This window comes from Podarcis liolepis (genome assembly GCF_965112155.1).
Source record: "Podarcis liolepis genome assembly, chromosome: 9".
In the NCBI taxonomy this organism is placed as follows: domain Eukaryota; kingdom Metazoa; phylum Chordata; class Lepidosauria; order Squamata; family Lacertidae; genus Podarcis; species Podarcis liolepis.
This window is the reverse complement of record NC_139564.1, coordinates 23,225,815-23,245,523: the sequence shown is the minus strand read 5'-3', so window position 1 is coordinate 23,245,523 and position 19,709 is coordinate 23,225,815. Positions and strand designations below refer to the sequence as shown.

Genomic DNA, 19,709 nt, shown 5'->3' with positions numbered 1-19,709 from the left:
CTCTGGGCGATGCTTCTCCTCTCCCCCAACCAGGGCACAGTCTCTCTCTTTCTCTCTTACACACACACAAACAAACACATGGCATGCCTTCCCATCTGCATACGCCTATGTGCTCTTCCTCCTCCCTGCTCCCACCTCACACGGGCTTCTCTTTCTGCCTCTGTTGTGCGTGTGCTTGGCCCGCGATCGAACCCCGCGATCGACCAGTTGATCACGGTTGACAGGTTGGACATGTCTGCCCTAGGCTATTCAGTAAGCTTCATGGCCAAGTGGTATTTGAACATCCCAATATCTAACAATCTAACCATGATGCCACACAGTATGGAGCTGGTAACTCTAGTAAACCAGTAAGATACCCTATTATGCATGAAACTCTTAATTATGTTAGTAGAGCCAGAAATCTTTCGGCTCGGTTGTGACCCTATCTGCTCCACACCTATGTGGGGCAGGTGGGCATGGTTTGATCAAAATAAGACAGGCAGGCTAAATGGGGAGGCCTGATGCACCTTACCTGGCTCCCAGGCCAGAGGTTCTGCTTTACATAACACATAGCTCCTTCAGCCATAGCAAATGTGATCTTACATTTTTGAGCCAAAACAAGAGATTGTGGAACACACAGCTTCTGAAGTTCCATATTAATCATTGAAAAATGAGAGTACTTCTTACTTGAGTGCTAACACCACAAAATAAAAATAGCATTATCGTAACTGCTAATAAACTTCATAAAGAACCCATAAGGCCAGCAAGTTCAGGCATACAAAATCCATCTGTCATGGGGAATGACTGTGCTTCGGGATGATCTTACTCTTTATATAAACAGCTGATTCTTGCATAAAGCTTAGCAGAAACCCAAATATTAACTTGATTTCATGTCAAGTTATTTAATACTTTCTGAGAAGGCTGACTTGTCTTCTCAAAAGCTCATTCAGTTATATCTAAAATTGTTTTTTATCATGAGCTATGTAGGGAGACCCATGTTGTTGGCAGAAGGAAGAGGGGAGCTGCCTGTCAGTCTCCATTCTAACTCCTGAGAATGAGGTTTCCATGGTAGCTATGGAGATGGGTTGGACTTGGTTTTTGTCACTTTCAGTAGCACTGGGGTGGGCAGATCCAGCACCCCCCACTCCTTAGGAATGCAAGATTGTGCAAACCCAATCTTCTCGCTTGGGACAGGAATAACTGGTCCTGCCCTGCTCTTTAAAAGTGAAGCAGGAGGAGTGTGCCAGGTGTTGGGACAATGTCTTCAATACTTCTTAGTCATGTATTTTAGAGCTCTGTCACAGACATATGAATTGTGTGCTCTGCACTATGGGCTTAAGTTTCGACAGTGTGCTGACTTCTTGAACAAAGTTTTCAGCTTTCCTCGACCAGAAAATCTGACTACTGTGTCCAAGGGTAGGAGTCTGGAAAGAATTCAGTGTAAGTTCCTGAGGCATAATATCAGAATGACTACCTTATCTCTAGGACCATTTTTTTTCCAACACCTGAGCAGCATGTTTCATTGGCATTCCTTTTTAGCAGCTGAACACCTCCATTTCCCAGTAGTAATTCCAGAGTTAGGGCTTGACTTGCAGTAAACTATGTGGCATTGCTCCTGACACCCTCTTGAGTTTTAAAGAAGTTCATCTATATGTGTACTATAATAATGGAGCTGCTTCCTATTAAATCCAGGTATCTTTTAGAACCACTGTAAAAGAGCTATATATTCGGGTTGGCTCTAAGCATTTGTTTTTGCTATGTTTTTTCCTCACAAGTGAATATTATTTTGGGGGGGGGGGTTGCTTTAAATTTTCTATCTTAAATCTTTGGGATGCAGTGGATTACTTAAATACTTAATTTTGCCTGTTCCTAATCTCTACTTGTTAACTATACATGGAAAACTGAGTTGCTATATCAATGGCAAACTAATAATGGTATCTCCTGACTTGATATCTAAAAATCAAAGTGAGCAATTAGCTTGTAAGCACCAAACCAAAAAGCCTTTGGGGTGGGGGGAGGAACACATGAAATATGCTTTTAATTATATGCATGCAGTATCAACTTTGTGTGTTATGGCTGGACCATGAAATCTTTTGAGATAGGTTTAATCTGTTTCTAGTTAATTTTCAAAACACTGTAAGCTCCTAGTCAGTAACAAACACTACTGCTAAATTTAACCGACAGAATTTAAAATGAACGGTACATTCTGTTCTTTTAGATACTTGGATAAGATGAACTACAGAAGGAAATGAATATTTTTGGAGCTTTTTGGTATGTGGCCTATTTTATTAAGTATTCACAATATACTAGGAGAAAATCAAGACTTTTATTATTATTCCTACAGTCTTTTTATATGCTGCACTGAAAGCCAGACTAAGAGAGAGACTGGTGATCCACTGAGTAGATCTCCAGTCTTTTAAAATTTCTGTAAAAGCCTGTGGGGTGTTTCAATTCAGATCAAGGCCATTGCACTAGAGGGAAAGGGGTGTATCCTTTCCTTCAACACCATTTTCCAAATGAAAATCCCCTCCACCAAGCACTTTATCCCATTAGGGAAATGTATGGTCATTTGTAGGGGAAAGCGCTGGCAGATCTATTTGAGCATTAAGCATTATGGCACAAACCTCTGCTAAAGCAAAGGACATGATAAGGCTGACCCTCAAATTATAACACAGTGTTGTTCAAATACTTGCTGCTGTGCTTCACTTATAACACCAGTGATCCCTAAGTTTGGGATGTACAATTCATACACATGCCAGTTCATCTGAAAACAGTGTCTCTCTTCTCACTGGCTCATAAAGCTACATACCACTTTTAAACCCTTCACCGAGGTTTGCTGCAAGATGTGGAAATGAAAGAGACATTACTGTGCTAAAAACAAAACATTGCAGGACACACTAAATCCCTTTCGATTACACAAATTGCTTTTCTGGACAATGACCAACAGATTCACATCTGAAAACACTTGGTCGCAAGCAATACTACCACCTTCAGTAGGACTAGTATCAGTAAGGTGTTCTCAGGGTTTCTGCCAAATTAAGTGTGAATGAGCACATCCATAAATCTAAGCACATACATAACTATATTTGCCAACTTGAAGATTTGGCTTGAAACTAATTGTGCATAATGTAACTTTACATTTTTGTTTTTAAACAAAATAAAGGCTCTGATAAAATTTTTTCCAATGAAAATATTGTTTCTGCAATTGCATGTTGCAATTTAATGTGTCTGCAAATGAGTGCTAGTCCCTCTGCAGGGACTTTAATTGTGCTTAACAGAAACAAAAAAAGTAAACAAGAACGCAAAGTATGGGAAGACCATTTTTCAGTAGGGTTTCTGTATTATTAGCGTCTATATATGGATGTGTTAGAAAGCCACAGCTTTAAAGAAAAGTTAACGTTATCCTCGTAAACACTCTCAAAATACATTTACAAAGGACAAACATTAAGTTTATGATACACAGAGAGATACTTTTATTTGTATCAAGTCACAGAATGGCTGGTTTCTGGCAAGGGTTGACTTGGTGAGCATGCAAACACAAATATCTACTGAGCTAGTCCAAATTTTGGCTTAACACGTCATCTAAACTGGGATTCATAGTCAAGCTCTCTCCTTACTAACCATAAGCTGTAGCCAAGGTTAGCAAAATAAATAGCTTAACCAACAGCCAGGGCTTGGACAGCAGAGTCAGCCAAACTTTAGCTTAAGTCAGCATGGCACAGCAATAAAAAATGATCAGAGAGCAAAGCAGCTGGGAGCTCCTCTCTGTGTTTGACTTAGTATGTTGTGTGAACCAGCTTGTTAAGTGGTAGCTTACAATGACATACATATGACCAAGCGATAAGCAGATGGCCCGTAATGCCCTACCAAAGAAAATCTTAGCAATCCCCTGCTTCCCTGGATTTTGAATCAGGTGCATGAGTGTAGTAAGATTTTCTTCAGCTGTCACTTAGCAGGAAAATACAGACCACCCAGCTTGCTGAACAGTTACGTGCACATTATGGTTAGCCGTTGCTTGGTCATCTGTATTCATTCTTCATATCTTTTCTAGGTTTATTTCACATGACAAAAGGCAGTAGCCTGCTTCCCAGAGCATCGGGCGCCCTGAAAGCAGAGCGCCTGGCACTTCGGGAACACATCCGCAGCCTAGGCAGCCCTGCGGGAGGTCCTGCAGGGTTGTCTAGGCTGCGGATAGCAGCCTGCTTCCCCGAGCTTCGGGTGCCCTGAAAGCAGAGTGCCCGGTGCTTTGGGAACACCTCTGCAGCCTAGGCAGCCCTGCGGGAGTTCCCCGCAGGGCTCCCCACGCTGCAGATAGCAGCCTGCCGCCCGGCGGGCAGGGCGCCCTGAAGCAGAGCGCCCCTCGCGCCGGACAGACATCCGCAGTGTGGGGAGCCCTGCAGGAGTTCCACGCAGGGCTCCCCACGCTGCGGATAGCAGCCTGCTGCCCGCGCCGGGCAGACATCGGCCAGCCCCACAAGCTCAGGGGACAGCAGGGAGGCGCAGCGCCGCCATCCCGCTGTTCCTCGACCTGGTTCGGTTTCCCCGACCTGCTTTTGGGGGGGAAATAAAGGGGGGGGAAATTCCTTTATTCCCCCCCCCCAAAAAAACCTAGGTGCGTCCTATGGGACGGAGCGTCCTATGGGACGAAAAATACAGTGTGTGTGTGTGTGTGTGTGTGTGTGTGTGTATATATATAATTTAAATAATAAACGGTGGGGAAAGAAATGTTGTTCAATGACACATAAGACCCATATTTCATTGTTGAACTTTGCCACTATGACATAGGGATGGAGAAGAAATTCAGTGGTTCTTGTTTTAATACAAATCTATCCAACTTGGAGTTACTGAAACAATGCAAAAACCTAAACACAGGCATAACTTGAAATTCATACTTCTTCAAATTTTGCAATGCAAAATGTGTACAAACAAAAAATGTGTACAAAACTGTAAATTAGGGGGCAAGTTGGTATAATATTGCATGTATTAGTGAATATAGCACACAGAATGCATTATGTTAGAGGAAACTGCTTGCAAAAACGTGTAAGGATAAATTGCATACAAAAATGTACATATTAGGAGAAATATGCACTAAAATGTAGACCAATTCTTGAGAGGTTTTCTTTTAAAAAAAAATCACAAATGTGGCGAGGTGTATTTAAGATAGCAAAAAGGAGGAACTGAGGGAAATAGAAACTGACAGATTTGTCTATCCCTACTATGTCATTGCTGTTGCAGAACACAGTTGTAACATTCAGAATTTGCTACCACAAGACTTGGATGGTTATCTCCACCATGGCAGCCTGATGGTACAAGTTGCTTAAATGTATATATCACTTCTGATATCAGTCCTAAAGAGATGGGTCTGGGGCTTTATTTCTTTCCATCAAGCTAATACATGAAATTTCACCTCATCTCTCCTTTAAAAATAGAACAACAATCTGGACTAAGAACAGCTAAGTACATCTTGACAATTTCACATTCACAAAGAAAACATAATTGCCCTAAATACAGATTTTACCTTGATCTTTATCTCATTTTTGTATGTATCAAACACATCACAGCTGAGGCAGAGCCCAAACAAGCATGAAAAAAATCAGTGTAAAAATGTACAGCAGATAAGCTGTACCAGTAACTTAAAACCTCTAACGCAGATGGTATTAGATGTCATAAACGATGGCATGAAATTGGTCCATGTCGAATCAAGTATGCAATGGATGAACTCTTTCAAGGAAATAGGATTTCTAATGAATCATTCCCAAATGTTCCAAAACAGAGTACCAGAATGAATATTTTGGGTACTGGTGTATGTCTGTTGTCACACAAAATCACTATTATGCCTTTTGTTGCTGTTGTTTAGTCATTTAGTCATATCCGACTCTTCGTGACCCCATGGACCAGAGCACGCCAGGCACTCCTGTCTTCCACTGCCTCCCGCAGTTTGGTCAAACTCATGTTAGTAGCTTCGAGAACACTGTCCAACTATCTCATCCTCTGTCGTCCCCTTCTCCTTGTGCCCTCAATCCTTCCCAAAATCAGGGTCTTTCCCAGGGAGTCTTCTCTTCTCATGAGGTGGCCAAAGTATTGGAGCCTCAGCTTCAGGATCTGTCCTTCCACTGGACACTCAAGGCTGTAAGAATGGATCGGTTTGATCTTCTTGCAGTCCATGGGACTCTCAAGAGTCTCCTCCAGCACCATAATTCAAAAGCCTACACTACTGTAATTCATGGCTTTTCAATAGGACTCATTCATATATAGTGGTGTCTTAAGGTATAATTGCCCTTTCCTAGAGTGAAATTACTGTTTTGTCTTGTCGGAAAAACAGACAATTTCTTAGAAACCTGTAGTCAATCAAGTGTTGCTTGATTTGGTTTGGCTACGCAGGATTGTAGCTTTAAAGCTAGGGGTGCTTCAGACTGCACAACAGGGATGCAAGGGCCATTCAATTTTTATGGTTCTTTTTAAAGAGGGTACATCAATTTGCTATAGGGCCTTTTTATTTTTAGATGTAAAGGTAAAGGGACCCCTGACCATTAGGTCCAGTCGTGACTGACTCTGGGGTTGGGTGCTCATCTCGCTTTATTGGCCGAGGAAACCGGCATACAGCTTCTGGGTCATGTGGCCAGCATGACTACGCCGCTTCTGGTGAACCAGAGCAGCACATGGAAACGCCTTTTACCTTCCTGCCGGAGCGGTACCTATTTATCTACTTGCATTTTGACGTGCTTTCAAACTGCTAGGTTGGCAGGAGATTTTAGTTGTACCTGAAGTTAAAACAACAGCCAACTCTTATTTCACTCATAGAGGGAAGGTGTGAGGCTAGGGAGCAGATAAGGGAGTAACGCCCACCCAGGAATCTCCAGCTGAGATCCCACCACCTTGCTGTGTAATGTCAGTAAGCCTAGATGTTGTGTTATCATGTGTTGCTGTTCTGTCCCATAGATTAAGAACAGGTTTATACTACAGCACACTTCACTGTACAATGGCCACAGCTGCCTTAGTCTCAGTAGCATAAAAGGAATAATGAAATAGTATTAAGTTAAATTATACGGTAATCAAATCATATCTGTCACAATCCCTAAGTCCTCAGCCAATGACTGAAACAAAGCCAAAGTTTAAGTACGGTAACTTTATTTACCTATCTTCATGCTTTGTTGCCCTCTTATCTATCTCCCAGTCTCTTCTCCACTGTTACAACTACAGGTTGTAAGGTCCTCAGGGCAGAGAATAGTTGTTTTGCTTACGTTTTGGTACTTAGAACAGGGGTTACCAACCTAGCCTCCATGGGCACCATGGCATTCACAAAGACTTCAAACAGTGCCCCCGGGCCAGTTGCCCCAGACTCTGAGCTTTCACTTTAAAAAATAAACTAAAATTCTAACCTACCAAGAAAGAAAATTATGGGGCAAAATGTGAAGGCACCTTTCTTAGGGTGGTTCGGTTAAGTCAGAGTGGCACAGCTACCTTGTTTATTTTTCCTGGTCCCAAGTGTGCACATGCTCTCCATAAACAGAACCAGCAAGACATGATTGACTTTCTCATAGGGTTGTTAGAGGTGGTTGCTTCTCCAATTTTGTGTTATTTCATGTCAGCCATTTTGTGTTATGCCATGTCTCCTCCATGGCAGTCATTTACTGATTGGTACCCCCAGTACTCTCTCAAAATGCAAGTCCAAAAATTGGCAACCCCTGAAGTCAAAATATGAAAGAAGAGGAGGAGGAGGAATAGGAGGAAGAAGAAATCAATGAAGGAATTGCAAAAATTCAAAATCTAAAGGCATAGTTAGGACATTCTAGAGTTTGTGGAATCCAACACGGTTGGTCAGAGATTATATGCAAAATAGCCTATGTTATTGTCTTCTAAACCTCCTAGGCAGAAATAAATTGAAAGCTTGCTGCCACAAACGGACCTGCTTTTTGCTGGATAGACCTGGATGTGACCTTGTGTTTGATGTCCTGCCAGTTAAAACGAGGAGAAAGAACCAGCCTCTACAACAACATTCTATTTAAAATAATCAAACCTGTTGAAATGGTGTCAAAAGAAATAACAACAACAAAAAAAAAAACCCGCCCTGGATGTACTTTTTAAGGGATTTAGGCCACAATGCTGATTAAAATTTAAAAATAGTAATACAGGGAGTTTGCCAAACTCTTTGGCTGCTGTGGGAACAGTAATGTGGAATGAAGGCAGATAATTCAAATAGTGGATTCTAGAAAATGAGTAGAATGTCTGATGGCCTCTTCATCAAGAGTGACAACCTGGGACCATATGAGTGGCCCAGAAGTAGTCTAAAAGCATATGGCGTGGTTCTAGAGCCGAAGTAAAAAAAAAGTCTAGATTTGTAAGCCAGGTTAATGAGATACTGCTGGAAAACTAAGTGCAAGCTTCCATGAAAAACAGCCTGGTATAACATAATGTAGAAATAGAATCTCATTTTATCATTCATGCCAAACTCCTTTGCATAGAAAAAACCACTTACAATACCACAACAGCCTAAAACTATCACTTAAGCACTGTTAGATCAGGAAGGTACCACAAGTTCATACACTTCCCCATGTCTCTCTTCTGCAAACTAGCTGTTAAGAGGAGTTAGTGCAGTATCCATGCTGTGTCAGAATCATAGCTAAAAATGTGCCTTTGAAAAAGGAATTTTTCTTACAACATGTTCTACTCTAAATGAACACTGCTCGGTCTCCAGACTCTTGATCATCTTGGTCGCCTTTCCCTGCACATGTTCCAGCTTGTCAACACCCTTCTTAAATTGTGATGTCCAGAACTGGATGCAGTATTCAAGATATGGTCTGACCAAGACAGAACAGAGCAGTACTATTACTTTCCTTGATGGGAACACTATACTTCTGTTGATGCAGCCTAGGATAGCATTAGCTTTTTTTGCTGTCCATCCTATATAATGCAGCATTTTATAACACAACAGGATTTTGGGGCCATGCCAGGTTCCAACCCTGGTTGCACACTCTGAAAACCTTGCATGAATAATGCAGAGGTAATGCAGTTAGCTTCAAAAATTGAAGGTATAGAATTCTCCTGAGAGTGAATGAGCCCTGAACATGGCCTTGGTTTCCTAACCATGGTTAGAAGTCTGAGAAAGTCACAACCAATAGTCTTGACTGAGGAACTCTCTAACCTCTCTTTTCAAGTGATGTGCATTTTTAATTGTTTTGAGTATAAAACTCAGCAAGTCTTAAATGTATCTTGATCTAGAATCACCACACCAATAGGATTAAGTATTTTAGTAGGGAAATAGGCAGGAAAAACCTCCTTAAAGATTATTAATTTATATGTCACTTCTTTTTTTTAAAAAAACACACAGGGTAGCCGTGATGGGCTATTTATTTTTTAGATTCAGGCTGGATTTTTTTTCCAATGGAAAAAATAAGTTATGTTAGATCTGCACAGTTTTATAAATAGAGTGTCATTTAATGACAGAAGGCCAAAAGGTTTCATTTTCCCTTCCTGTCATTTCCTATCTAAAAATTTCTCCTGCCAATGAGAGATGACAGATTTACAGTAAGTTCTTTGTTTTGGTTATCTCTCAGGTATTGAGCCATGAAACTCTGCCTCATATCAAAGTCATGTCATCATCTGTTGCTACAGGCTTTAAAAACCTTGCACTGGATGGTCTTTGTCTATATATGCACATACTCTAGTAACAACTTTAGTCATAAATATATCTGAGAAACTAATCACTTGGCATCAGAACAAACTCTGCCTCACCTTAACTCTTTATGCGGCACTTAACTTGCTTATAAGTTAATGCAAGGCAGATTTTGGTCTAGGCAGACTTAGGACAGAGGCATCTGCTATCTAGAAAAAGGTCTTTCTTGCATGTCCAAGTTTGTTCATGTAAAGGGTCATGGCTGTAATTGTTCCTGCTAGTTCAGATATAATTAAATAATAATAATAATAATAGGAATGTAATGAAAGATAGGAAAGACAAAACAGGAAAGGTATTTTGTTCTTTTTAAAATTACCCAATTACATACTTTTATCTTCAAACAGAAATATACTGACATCTATAAGGTTAGCAAAACAATCATCAATAACTTCTCTTGGCTTTGACCTTGAGTTCTATTTTGATTCTGCCTGCAATATTATACCACTTATGACACCGTCTCTTGAGTCCTTGACCTCTGAACTGAACACGCTTCATTTTGATCGTACCTTCCATTTGTTGCTTGATGTCCCAGACATTAGTCATAGCAACTCTTCCTTGAGCAACTTGAGGAAGCACTATCTGACTAGGAGGTCTCATGGTTCCTGAATTTGTTGAGATTAGAGACTGAGGGGGAAACCCCTGAAGACCTCTTGGAGGAAGACTCAAGACCTATCAACGGTATTTGAGGTAAAGAATGGGAATCTACTACTAGGCAAAGACTCCCAGTCAGAAGACACAATCAGAGGTGCCACAGCCCTTGGGCACGAACCATTCTACCACCCCTTTAAATGCTCTGTATGGTCAATTGAGGACCAAGGGGTTTAGAAGTCATCAGGTCTTTCTAGGGAAGCTGATCTCTGAACCTTGCTGGAACAATGCCTGCCTTCTGAAATAATTATACATATTAAATCACTGGGCTGCATTCAATGCTGTCCACGCATGAGAGGAATGGACTTCTGTCAGGGCAATGGGATTTTCCCCTCCCCTTTCCCATTCTGCTCTGGAGATTTTGGGGGAAGTCCCATTTTGCAAGCAGAAGTCCTCTTTCACAGTGTTGGATTCTATCCAATACACACAAAGCAGTCTGGCCTTTAATTGGGATAATGAAAATCTTTTTATGTATCTGAACCAATGATGAACTGAGCATAATGAAATACTTAAGATTCATTTGGTATTTTGTCAGAACAATGCTCCTGGCCCAAAATCTGCCAATATAAATTTTAAATCTGTAAACATGTACAGTATAACTTTACTTTTAAACTTGAAGGAAGAAACAAGATAAAAGTCTGACCCTGCTAAATATAGGACTGGATCCAGTTTATGAAATTCATCTGCAGTTCTTAATTTGGAGATCTGAAACTACTACAAAGGCAGATGGAAACAATAAGCAGATTCGGCAGATGAGATTTCCTTTATCTCTGAATTTTGTAGCAATTTGTGTTACCAAAAAAGTCAGCATCAAATAAAAAGCTTAAACTGCTTAGGATGTTTTTCCTCCTTCAGATATTTAACCTAATCCTAGCTTTAATTAATTTAAATCAGCTGCTTCTTTTCATACCCTTGCTAGCTAAGTTGAACACATTGCTTTCACTTCATCTTGATGACATCTGTCCAAATCTGCTCCTCCATTCTTGATCCAATTGATCCAATTTTAGACATACTGAGCAAAGAAATCAAACTGTGGCCAGGGAAGATTGGAGTGACAGAGTCACCACATCCAAAGCCTTGCAAGCTCATGACAGTCAAGAGTACTTCTTTTTAACAATCCAGTAATTTTCTTTAAGGTCACTAATGCCTCGCTAAACATAATACCAAGAATCACAGCAAGCCATATGTATGCAGCATATCCTTTGCCAATGTTGAGTGTTATTTTCTACCAAATAGGCCACTGGTCGTACAAACAGATTTTGCTGCCCTCTAGTGGGAAACAAAGGTTTCCAGCCTACCAGAAATTTCCTGTGGAAATTTATTAAAAACAGGTACAACACAGATAATCTGTCTGAATCCTATAACCTTTGTACTGATTGCCAAGCTGATATAGCATTGTGGATGCTTACAGCCAAGAGGAATACAGTTTAGTTTAAACAATACAAGTCAAATTGTTTTTATATCTAATAAAATATCTTTTTAAAAAGTGTTATATTCTTGTTTAAAACACACTAAATTTTGTTATTTGCTAAAGAAATATTCTAAAATTTGAATTTTCTTCTAACAATGAATACACGGATATAATATTATAAACAACTACAGTATTGATATGATTAACATTTGTTCCAGTATCAAACACAGAACTGGACTGTATATTTGAGATGTGATTAAAAATGGATTCTCTCAAGAACACGATTTTGTTCACAAAGCAATCTGTACTACTACTAATTAAATTTGTATACCGCCTTTTCACTAAAGATCCCAGAGTGGTTCACAATGGAAAAATATAAAATGAGAATACAAAATACATAATAAAACTTATTGCATCTATTAGAACAGTCATGTCTGTGCCATATGTGAGCAATGTTACAAAAAGCCTATATAATGATATTTGGGTGGGGGCATGGATTATTTGCATGGGGGGGGATGGTATTCTATGCAACATGAAAGTACCTTTAAACCACTGCAGACATTAATTGCAAATAAACATTACATGCAGCAATGAAACTGCAAATGATCTAAACCTGCTGCAAACTGGGGACAAAGACAACAAACTATATCACTCAAAATTCAATAAAACTGTTTGCTTTTCCCAGAAAATGCCAGAGAAGAATGTCAAAGGCATTTTTTCAGCTTCTTTATTTTTAAGAATAGGCTGCCAAATGGCATATCAGCCATGTTCACAAGACACATTAAGTCACACTTTAGGTGCAGGGGTGAAGAACTGGATTCAGCCTGAGGGCAGATTTTCCTGCTGCAGGCCAGCATGGATACGTGAGTAAGGCCACCCATCCGTCAATCACCTGGTATCACAATGACATCAGCTGACCAATTTTCCTCTGCCCATGCAGTTTGGAACTGAACTATGTGACAAAGGCACAGAGCTTTGCAGGCATCAACAATCAGCTGATTATTGTCAGGCAGTGCTTGCAGAAGCAGTTTTGCAAGCACCGATGATCAGCTGATTATCAGTGCCTGCAGAGCACTGTGCTTTGCGAGTGGTGCCAATCAGCAGCATGGATTGGCCAAAAACGACCTGGTTTAGAATGATGTGCATAAGTCACAGCTTGCATGCTTTCCTCTTCCCTCTCCGCCTCCTGCACAGTTTGGAGGAAGAGTTTAGGAATTTTTGCTTCCACATTTGCTTCGCCAGTTTGTCACTTTGTTTGAATAATAATTAATAATAATAATAATTTAGTTATACCCCGCCCATTTGGCTGGGTTTCCTTAACTAAGGTTTGTTTAAAACAAGTCAACTAAAACAGAGCCACTGCACTCTCAATGTGCTGAAACAAAATTTAAAATCTTATATACTTGATTAGTGTTACTTAACTTTTTAAAAAAGAAATAGGAACTTCCCGTTTCCTTAAGGTAATGTGTTGGAATTGTGCAGAGCCATTCCATCTGCTGTTGGGATCATAGGATCACCATTACTCTGGTACTCTGGTACCATTGTGCAATGAAATTTTCAAAAATGTATGAAGATTTTAAATGTAGGACACAGCAGAAGAGATTAATTAGAAATACTTGTTGATTCACTTGAGTTTCACTTGCATTACAGGCAAAGAACCATCTGTTGTGAGAAACAAGCAGCAGCAAAGGAAGCTTAAGAGGAAGGAAAGCTACCCAAAAAAAGATGAGGTGCTTCTCAAAGCCATTCAAAAAGTTATGACAGACTCAAAAAGAAAATAAAGGACTTTCAAGTACAGTTTTTAAAACCTTATTTTAAAGGATAAATAGCTATTTGAATCCTACTTAAGGGGGGGCTGTTGTGTTTATTATTGAAAGAAAAGCAACGTTTACAGCAGTGATTCTATCACTTTAAACTGGCAATAAATTTTAATACCATATCTTTTCACAAGAGCTTTTGCTTTCAAGCTTTCTGTGCTAAATACAGCACTGCAAGAAAATTCAGCTATATTACTTACTGTTATTTATTGTGACATGTTTTGAGAACCCCTGTGAATTATTTTATTCTTCCAGTGAGGATGCAACTGGTAGATTTGCCTAGATTCTCTTCCCCACCTCCACTCCCATGCTTATTTTAAACAGATATTTGGAATGAGTGATGACATGTGTGCATGGGGAGTCCAGGAACTGGAAAAGGTGAAATCTTCCCACTTCAGGCCTCAAAAGACTTACATTTCAATCCAGCCCCAATGCATTGTTGATTTTCAGAACAATGGAGTCTTTTCTAACATATATTAAGCAAACAGATCTGTGCTGTGAATTATGCAGGTAATTGTTTTATGGTTGAGAGCAAGGTCAAATCTGAAAGATCAGGGAACTGCATCACAGTTGTGCAATGTCTTCAGTTATTTTCTTTTATTCAATCATTTCCACAAGTGAAGTAGTCCAATACATAAGGCTTGGTGTTCCTTTACCATACACATCTCAGCACCACACATTTGGTGGCCTCATACATCAAACTCTTAAGCCCACACAAGAATACTTTTAACTGACAGCCCCTTCCTGTTTTGGAAAGCTTAAGGAACTTCTGTTGAGACTAGATAATAGGGTTATCAAAAGGCAAATGCCTTAAGATCTATTCCTGCATTCAGACACTATTCTGCACTGACATGCAATTTATGTAGTGATTAAGCCCTTTAAAAATAAAACCAAATTGCAGCTGTTTTGCATGAGTGTCAACCAAAAGCCACCAGAGGTAGCAGTTCTGGGGAAGTTTAAATAGATGGCATCTGCCTGTGCAAAGGACATATCATGCCTGTGAAGAAAGTTGTATTTACAGCTGGGACACATGGTGCAAAATGAAATCAGGCAGCAGTGATGTTAAAGGAATATCACCAACAAAAGCATTCCTGTTAAAAATTGATCTGAGGAGCTGAAGAAACTGCTTGCATTATGTGTTTGTGAGATCTTAAAGGAATGGCAATACATCTGGGCTGTCTATTCACCTTACATTTGAAACTAGATATTCAATAATCTAAGTGAACAGAGACAAAAAGATATGGATAAACACAGGATTAAGTTTCAGAAGTGTACAGATTTTTAATAATGTTAGTTTGTACAATAAGCTCAAGTGTAGAACAATCATAGAATTTAAGGGAGAAATTGATCTAATGCACCTTTTATGGAAGGGATGGAGAACCTGTAGCCTCCTAATGTTATGGACTCCAACTTCCATCTTCTCTTTGCCATGCTCCCTAGAGGTGATGGGAGTTGAAGTCCAACAATATCTGGAGGGTTGTGGATGCTTCATCCCTGTTTTACAGCCCAATATTTTATTTTGTCTATTCAGAATTACACCCCTCTGTGTTTAATGATTCCAGGCAACTGTGCCTAGGACTTAAATCTTAATCTCTTCTTAATTCACAAGTATATGCTGGAGTTAGGGTTGCCACCTTTGTTCTGGCAAAAGACAGGACAGGAAAGGGCAGTGCGGTTGCCCCCCCCCTTTTTTATCTAGTGCTGAAGTGATTTCAAAGCAATCCATTACAATCTACTGCAGCCTAACAGGATGAACTCTCTGGAATTTGTCTCTCTCACACACGTATTGTATATCTGTCTGTGCTTGGCTTAAATACATGAACTTCCACACACCCTTTCAAACACATACATTTGGAGATGATCCCTAACTTGGCAAAGGAAGCGGGGGGGGGACCTGAAATACGGCACTGAACTGTATCAATACAGAACATAGCATTTGAAATAATAATTAAAAGTTGGTACATTAGAAGAAAAAAAAAACCCCTCCAAAATCCACAGTTGGACATATACTTTATTAGGACCTGCTAAAGGGTTGTCAAAACATCCTTTGGCAAACAAATGAATTTCAACAGGAATAGCGTAAGGCAAATAAAACAAACCTACCTTCTCCTGGATTAACCGCTGCTGGCAGACTGTCCCAATCTAGAGTCCAATTAGGGCAAGGATGAGGGGAAAATGTTGCTTCAATACCACTTTTCTGCATTTAAGAGGAGGGGGGGAATCTTAAATCAGCTAAATAGGAATGTGAACTTTGCAAGTACTGTAATGATGTCCAAATGTTATGGAAAATTATGTTTATTAAACAGCACATGTAAAATACAGAGCCGCTATGTTTGTCAACAAAACATGCTCACTGGGACTAAGGGGAGTTGCAGTCTGAAACATTTGGAGTGTATCAGGCTGGGGAAAGCTGGCGAACATGAACCAGGAAATCTCTAGTTCAAGCACTATTTCTGGGCTAGCGGAGTGTGTAACCTGAAGCATATGTAACCTGAAGCGTATGTAACCCGAGGTACCACTGGATTGCAAGAAGCCAGATAAAAAGTATCTATTATGGATGAATGCCTTGAAAAGTGCCTATTTTGTGTTAAATATGTGTACAATTTAAATGCTGACTTTTTGTGCATTCTTTCAAAATATCTGCACAATCCATTCTATGACTCAGTGCCAGTGAGTGAGTGAGTTGTGTGTGAAACTATTAAGTTACCATTAATTTTGTCATGGTTGGCCTTGGTCCACCTATAAATGAAGTGTCTTCATGCTCTTCCTGTGGCTCATCAGAAGCCGTGTAGATAAACTGCATGTGTTCATCTGATAAAGAGACTGAGCCTTGATGGGGTAAAAATTGCATATTGCATTTGGCAGCAGCTCTCTTTATTCCAGGTACTTCCTGAACTCTCTGGAACCAACTAGATATCAATGGCAATCTTAACAAGTTCTCTTGGTGTTTCTTGCTGAAACCCTGCAAGGAAGAAAACAAAGCTCTGGTTATCAGAGAAAATTTATAAACCTACCTGATGTACAAGCATGAATCAAGCGTGTCTCTGTTGTCTTAAGACATTCACTACCTTGTGGGCTTAACCCAGGAATATATTGGCTTTCTGCCTCACTCAGATTCAAACTGATGAGTGGTAGTGGTGGGGTTGTACACAAAGAGAGATTCTCATGCCTAACTTAACCACTATGACTACAAAGAGTGACATAATAGATTAATGGATTTAAAGCTTAAAAATAAATAAATCAGAGCCACTACAGGAATAGAGCTTTTAGTGGAGCCAGCATTGTGGTTCTACCAGTCTGCAGGGGCTGCAATCCTAAGCACACTTACTAGGGAGTAAGTTGCATAGAACTCAGTGAGACATACTTCTGAGAAAATATGCTGAGAATACATAAGCTCCAAGCGATTCGTCTCGTCCCAACATCTACTAGATAATGTTGACAGTTTACTGGGAAGCAACATATATAAATGTGTGAATCCTTACAAAAAAATGATGGATGCATGGAAAGAGGACTACATCAGCCAAAGTGAAGTATAGTCCTTCAGCAAAAACGTGTTCCAAAAGTGGCAATTCGGATGTTTTCATCTTCCTAATATGAGAGGGCTCCCTTTTGGCAGCAACTGGTGTTTTCTGCAAAGTTAATTTAGATAAAGCTAAACTCAGTTCCAGTTCTGCAGGAGAGGACTCCAGATTTTCTGCTAATCTTCCCTCTTGTAAAGAAACATCTTTACATGCTTCCTTGACGAATGTCTTTTGCTGTTGAACTTTCTGTCTTCGAATTTTGTCATCATTATGTACTCTTACAGGCTCTCCCAGCTTCTTTTCAAACCGTAATACTTCCTCCGGAATACTCTGAACCTGATCCGAAGACACGCTCAGAAAGTTTTCAACTGCCTGAGGGATGCTGATTTCACAAAGTCTGGTCCATTCACTAACCTGCAAATAAATAGGATTAATCAGTTGACTGTTTTCCAGGCCTTTCATAATAAGGTATGAACCTGTGGCTGTCAAGGTGCTGTGGGACTCAAAACACTCATTAGCTCCATCCAGCATGACCAATGGTCAGGGATGATGGGAGTTGTACTGCAGACATATATTAAACTTTGTTCAGTGCATAGCCTAACTGGTCACTTCTGCATTAGGGTCATGCACTGAACTAGGTTTAATATATGTGAAATCTATTGCGAAATAGATTTACGAAAAACTAGAAATACTCACTTCAGCACAAGCCTTCAAGCAGGTCTTTTTAAATCCCAAGAGTTCCAAAATGTCCTCCTTTGACGGATCTGCTTCATATGTTTTTTGTACTATGTGCCTCAATACTACAGCAAGTCCTGCTCGACAAAATCTTCCATTCTTCTCGACAACAGCAGGCAAACAGCAGCTCTGGACCACCAAAGGAAGTTGACATCTTTTGATGAAGCAAATATCCAGATCCTTGGGAAATACTGTGTCTTTAGGCTGGGCATCTGAAGCTGTATCACCTGGCAGTACTAAAAATACTCTGAATGTCTTGCAGTCACAGTATGACAACAAAAACAAGGAAATGGAGGTGTGGAGAGGAAAGACACAATCTGCATTCTGATTAATGTAGTCCAGGTACAGGTGATCTTCAGTCAATCCTTTCATTTTTTTTCTTAAAGGAAGAAATGTGATTAATAAAATTATAAAAGGTTTAATATAAAGCTATGCAAAGCAATAATGAAGATGATCCAGAACACAACCCCTGCACAAATTGGGGGTTGCCTGTATATATAAATAAACAGAAACAGTGATCCCTAAAATCCATCAATTTCTCCCTTTCTCAATATAGTATGCAAATATTAATTAATCTTTGTTGTTACTGTTTCTAAATAGATTTTAATATTCTGCATTTTGAGTATATTTCTTATTGTGTTTTGAAAGGCAGGACAGTTAAAATAAAAATAAAAACAATAAATATTGCCAAGACTGTTTCAAGGTCACATAAGAGAAGGGTCTTCTGAAGCAAACATTTGATTATTATTAATGAAATGCACTTTTTGGAGGGCCATTATAGGGAGGTCACAAAAATTAGTAATGTATATGCAATTCTTTCAAGTATAAAATATATTTGGTTCTATCTAAGTTTTACTCAGAGCAGACATAGACTTAACTATTTTTAAAACTCAATACATTGTGGCTATTCTTTTTGTTTATATATATAAAAAAACACCAAAAGAAAATCAAACTAAACTAAAACCAGAATGGAGGGAAGCAATTAGATGAGAAGAGGAGTGGGTCAGCATGCATAGGTTTTGCTCACTTTCAATGTACATTCAACTAGGGCCAGAGTTCAGTATAGAATTGCCACAGAGCATGATAAGTACCAAATTTACGTAATCTGTAGCTAGTTCATGTATGGAAAGCAAGAATAGATCTTTTGTCCATTGTTGGATTGTTTGTCCGTTTACTTTTCCAATGTTGTAAAATGATATGTTTGGCAACCAACAGAGCACAACTAATCCATTTCCGTTCCCTGGGGTAAGCTTCCACACAATAAGGAGGTGTTCTATCAAGGCCCTTTTGTCCATAAATTTTAGTTGTTTCCAGAACCAAGTTGATATGATCAGTGACCTCTGTCCAGAATTGGAAAATAACAGGATAGTACCACATCATGTGAAATAAGGAGAGTATTGACTAAATTAAATCTTGATAGCTTAATGGATCTATTCTAACTTTGTCCACATGCAATCTACTGTCATTTTCTACCCACAACCAAGACCGTTAATATCCCTATCATTGGCTTGGATCAAAATATGCAGTTCTGCTAGCAGAAAGCCTCTTCTGCTCAGGGAAGACTCAATTCATGATAAATCCAGAGATGTTCTTCCATTTTACTGAAGACCTTTGTTTCATAGACATATGCTACAGGCATCCTTATTTTCAGTTTCTCATACTGTAACACAAGCCCTATATACTATGGTAAAGGTAAAGGTAAAGGGACCCCTCACCATACTTGCACTTTGATGTGCTTTCGAACTGCTAGGTTGGCAGGAGCAGGGACCAAGCAATGGGAGCTCACCCCGTCATGGGGATTTGAACCGCCAACCTGCTGATCAGCAAGCCCTAGGCTCTGTGGTTTAACCCACAGCACCACCCACTCCCTATATACTATGGTAAAGGTAAAGGGTAAAGGGACCCCTGACTGTTAGGTCCAGTCG

The 19,709-nt window shown here is 39.7% G+C and overlaps 1 protein-coding gene across 3 annotated transcripts in view; it reads right to left on the bottom strand.

The window, feature by feature from the left end:
- Positions 1–19,709, bottom strand: part of GSTCD (glutathione S-transferase C-terminal domain containing) — a 56,298-nt gene that overhangs the window by 27,351 nt on the left and 9,238 nt on the right. For all 3 annotated transcript variants that reach the window (XM_083459214.1, XM_083459216.1, XM_083459215.1), the window contains 4 exons: positions 17,746–18,163; positions 17,011–17,463; positions 16,236–16,490; positions 15,632–15,725 (listed from right to left, as the gene is read on the bottom strand). In XM_083459214.1, the coding sequence (XP_083315340.1) occupies positions 15,632–15,725; positions 16,236–16,490; positions 17,011–17,463; positions 17,746–18,156 (1,213 nt within the window). In that variant the 5' untranslated portion in view covers positions 18,157–18,163. The remainder of the gene's footprint in view (positions 1–15,631; positions 15,726–16,235; positions 16,491–17,010; positions 17,464–17,745; positions 18,164–19,709) is intronic.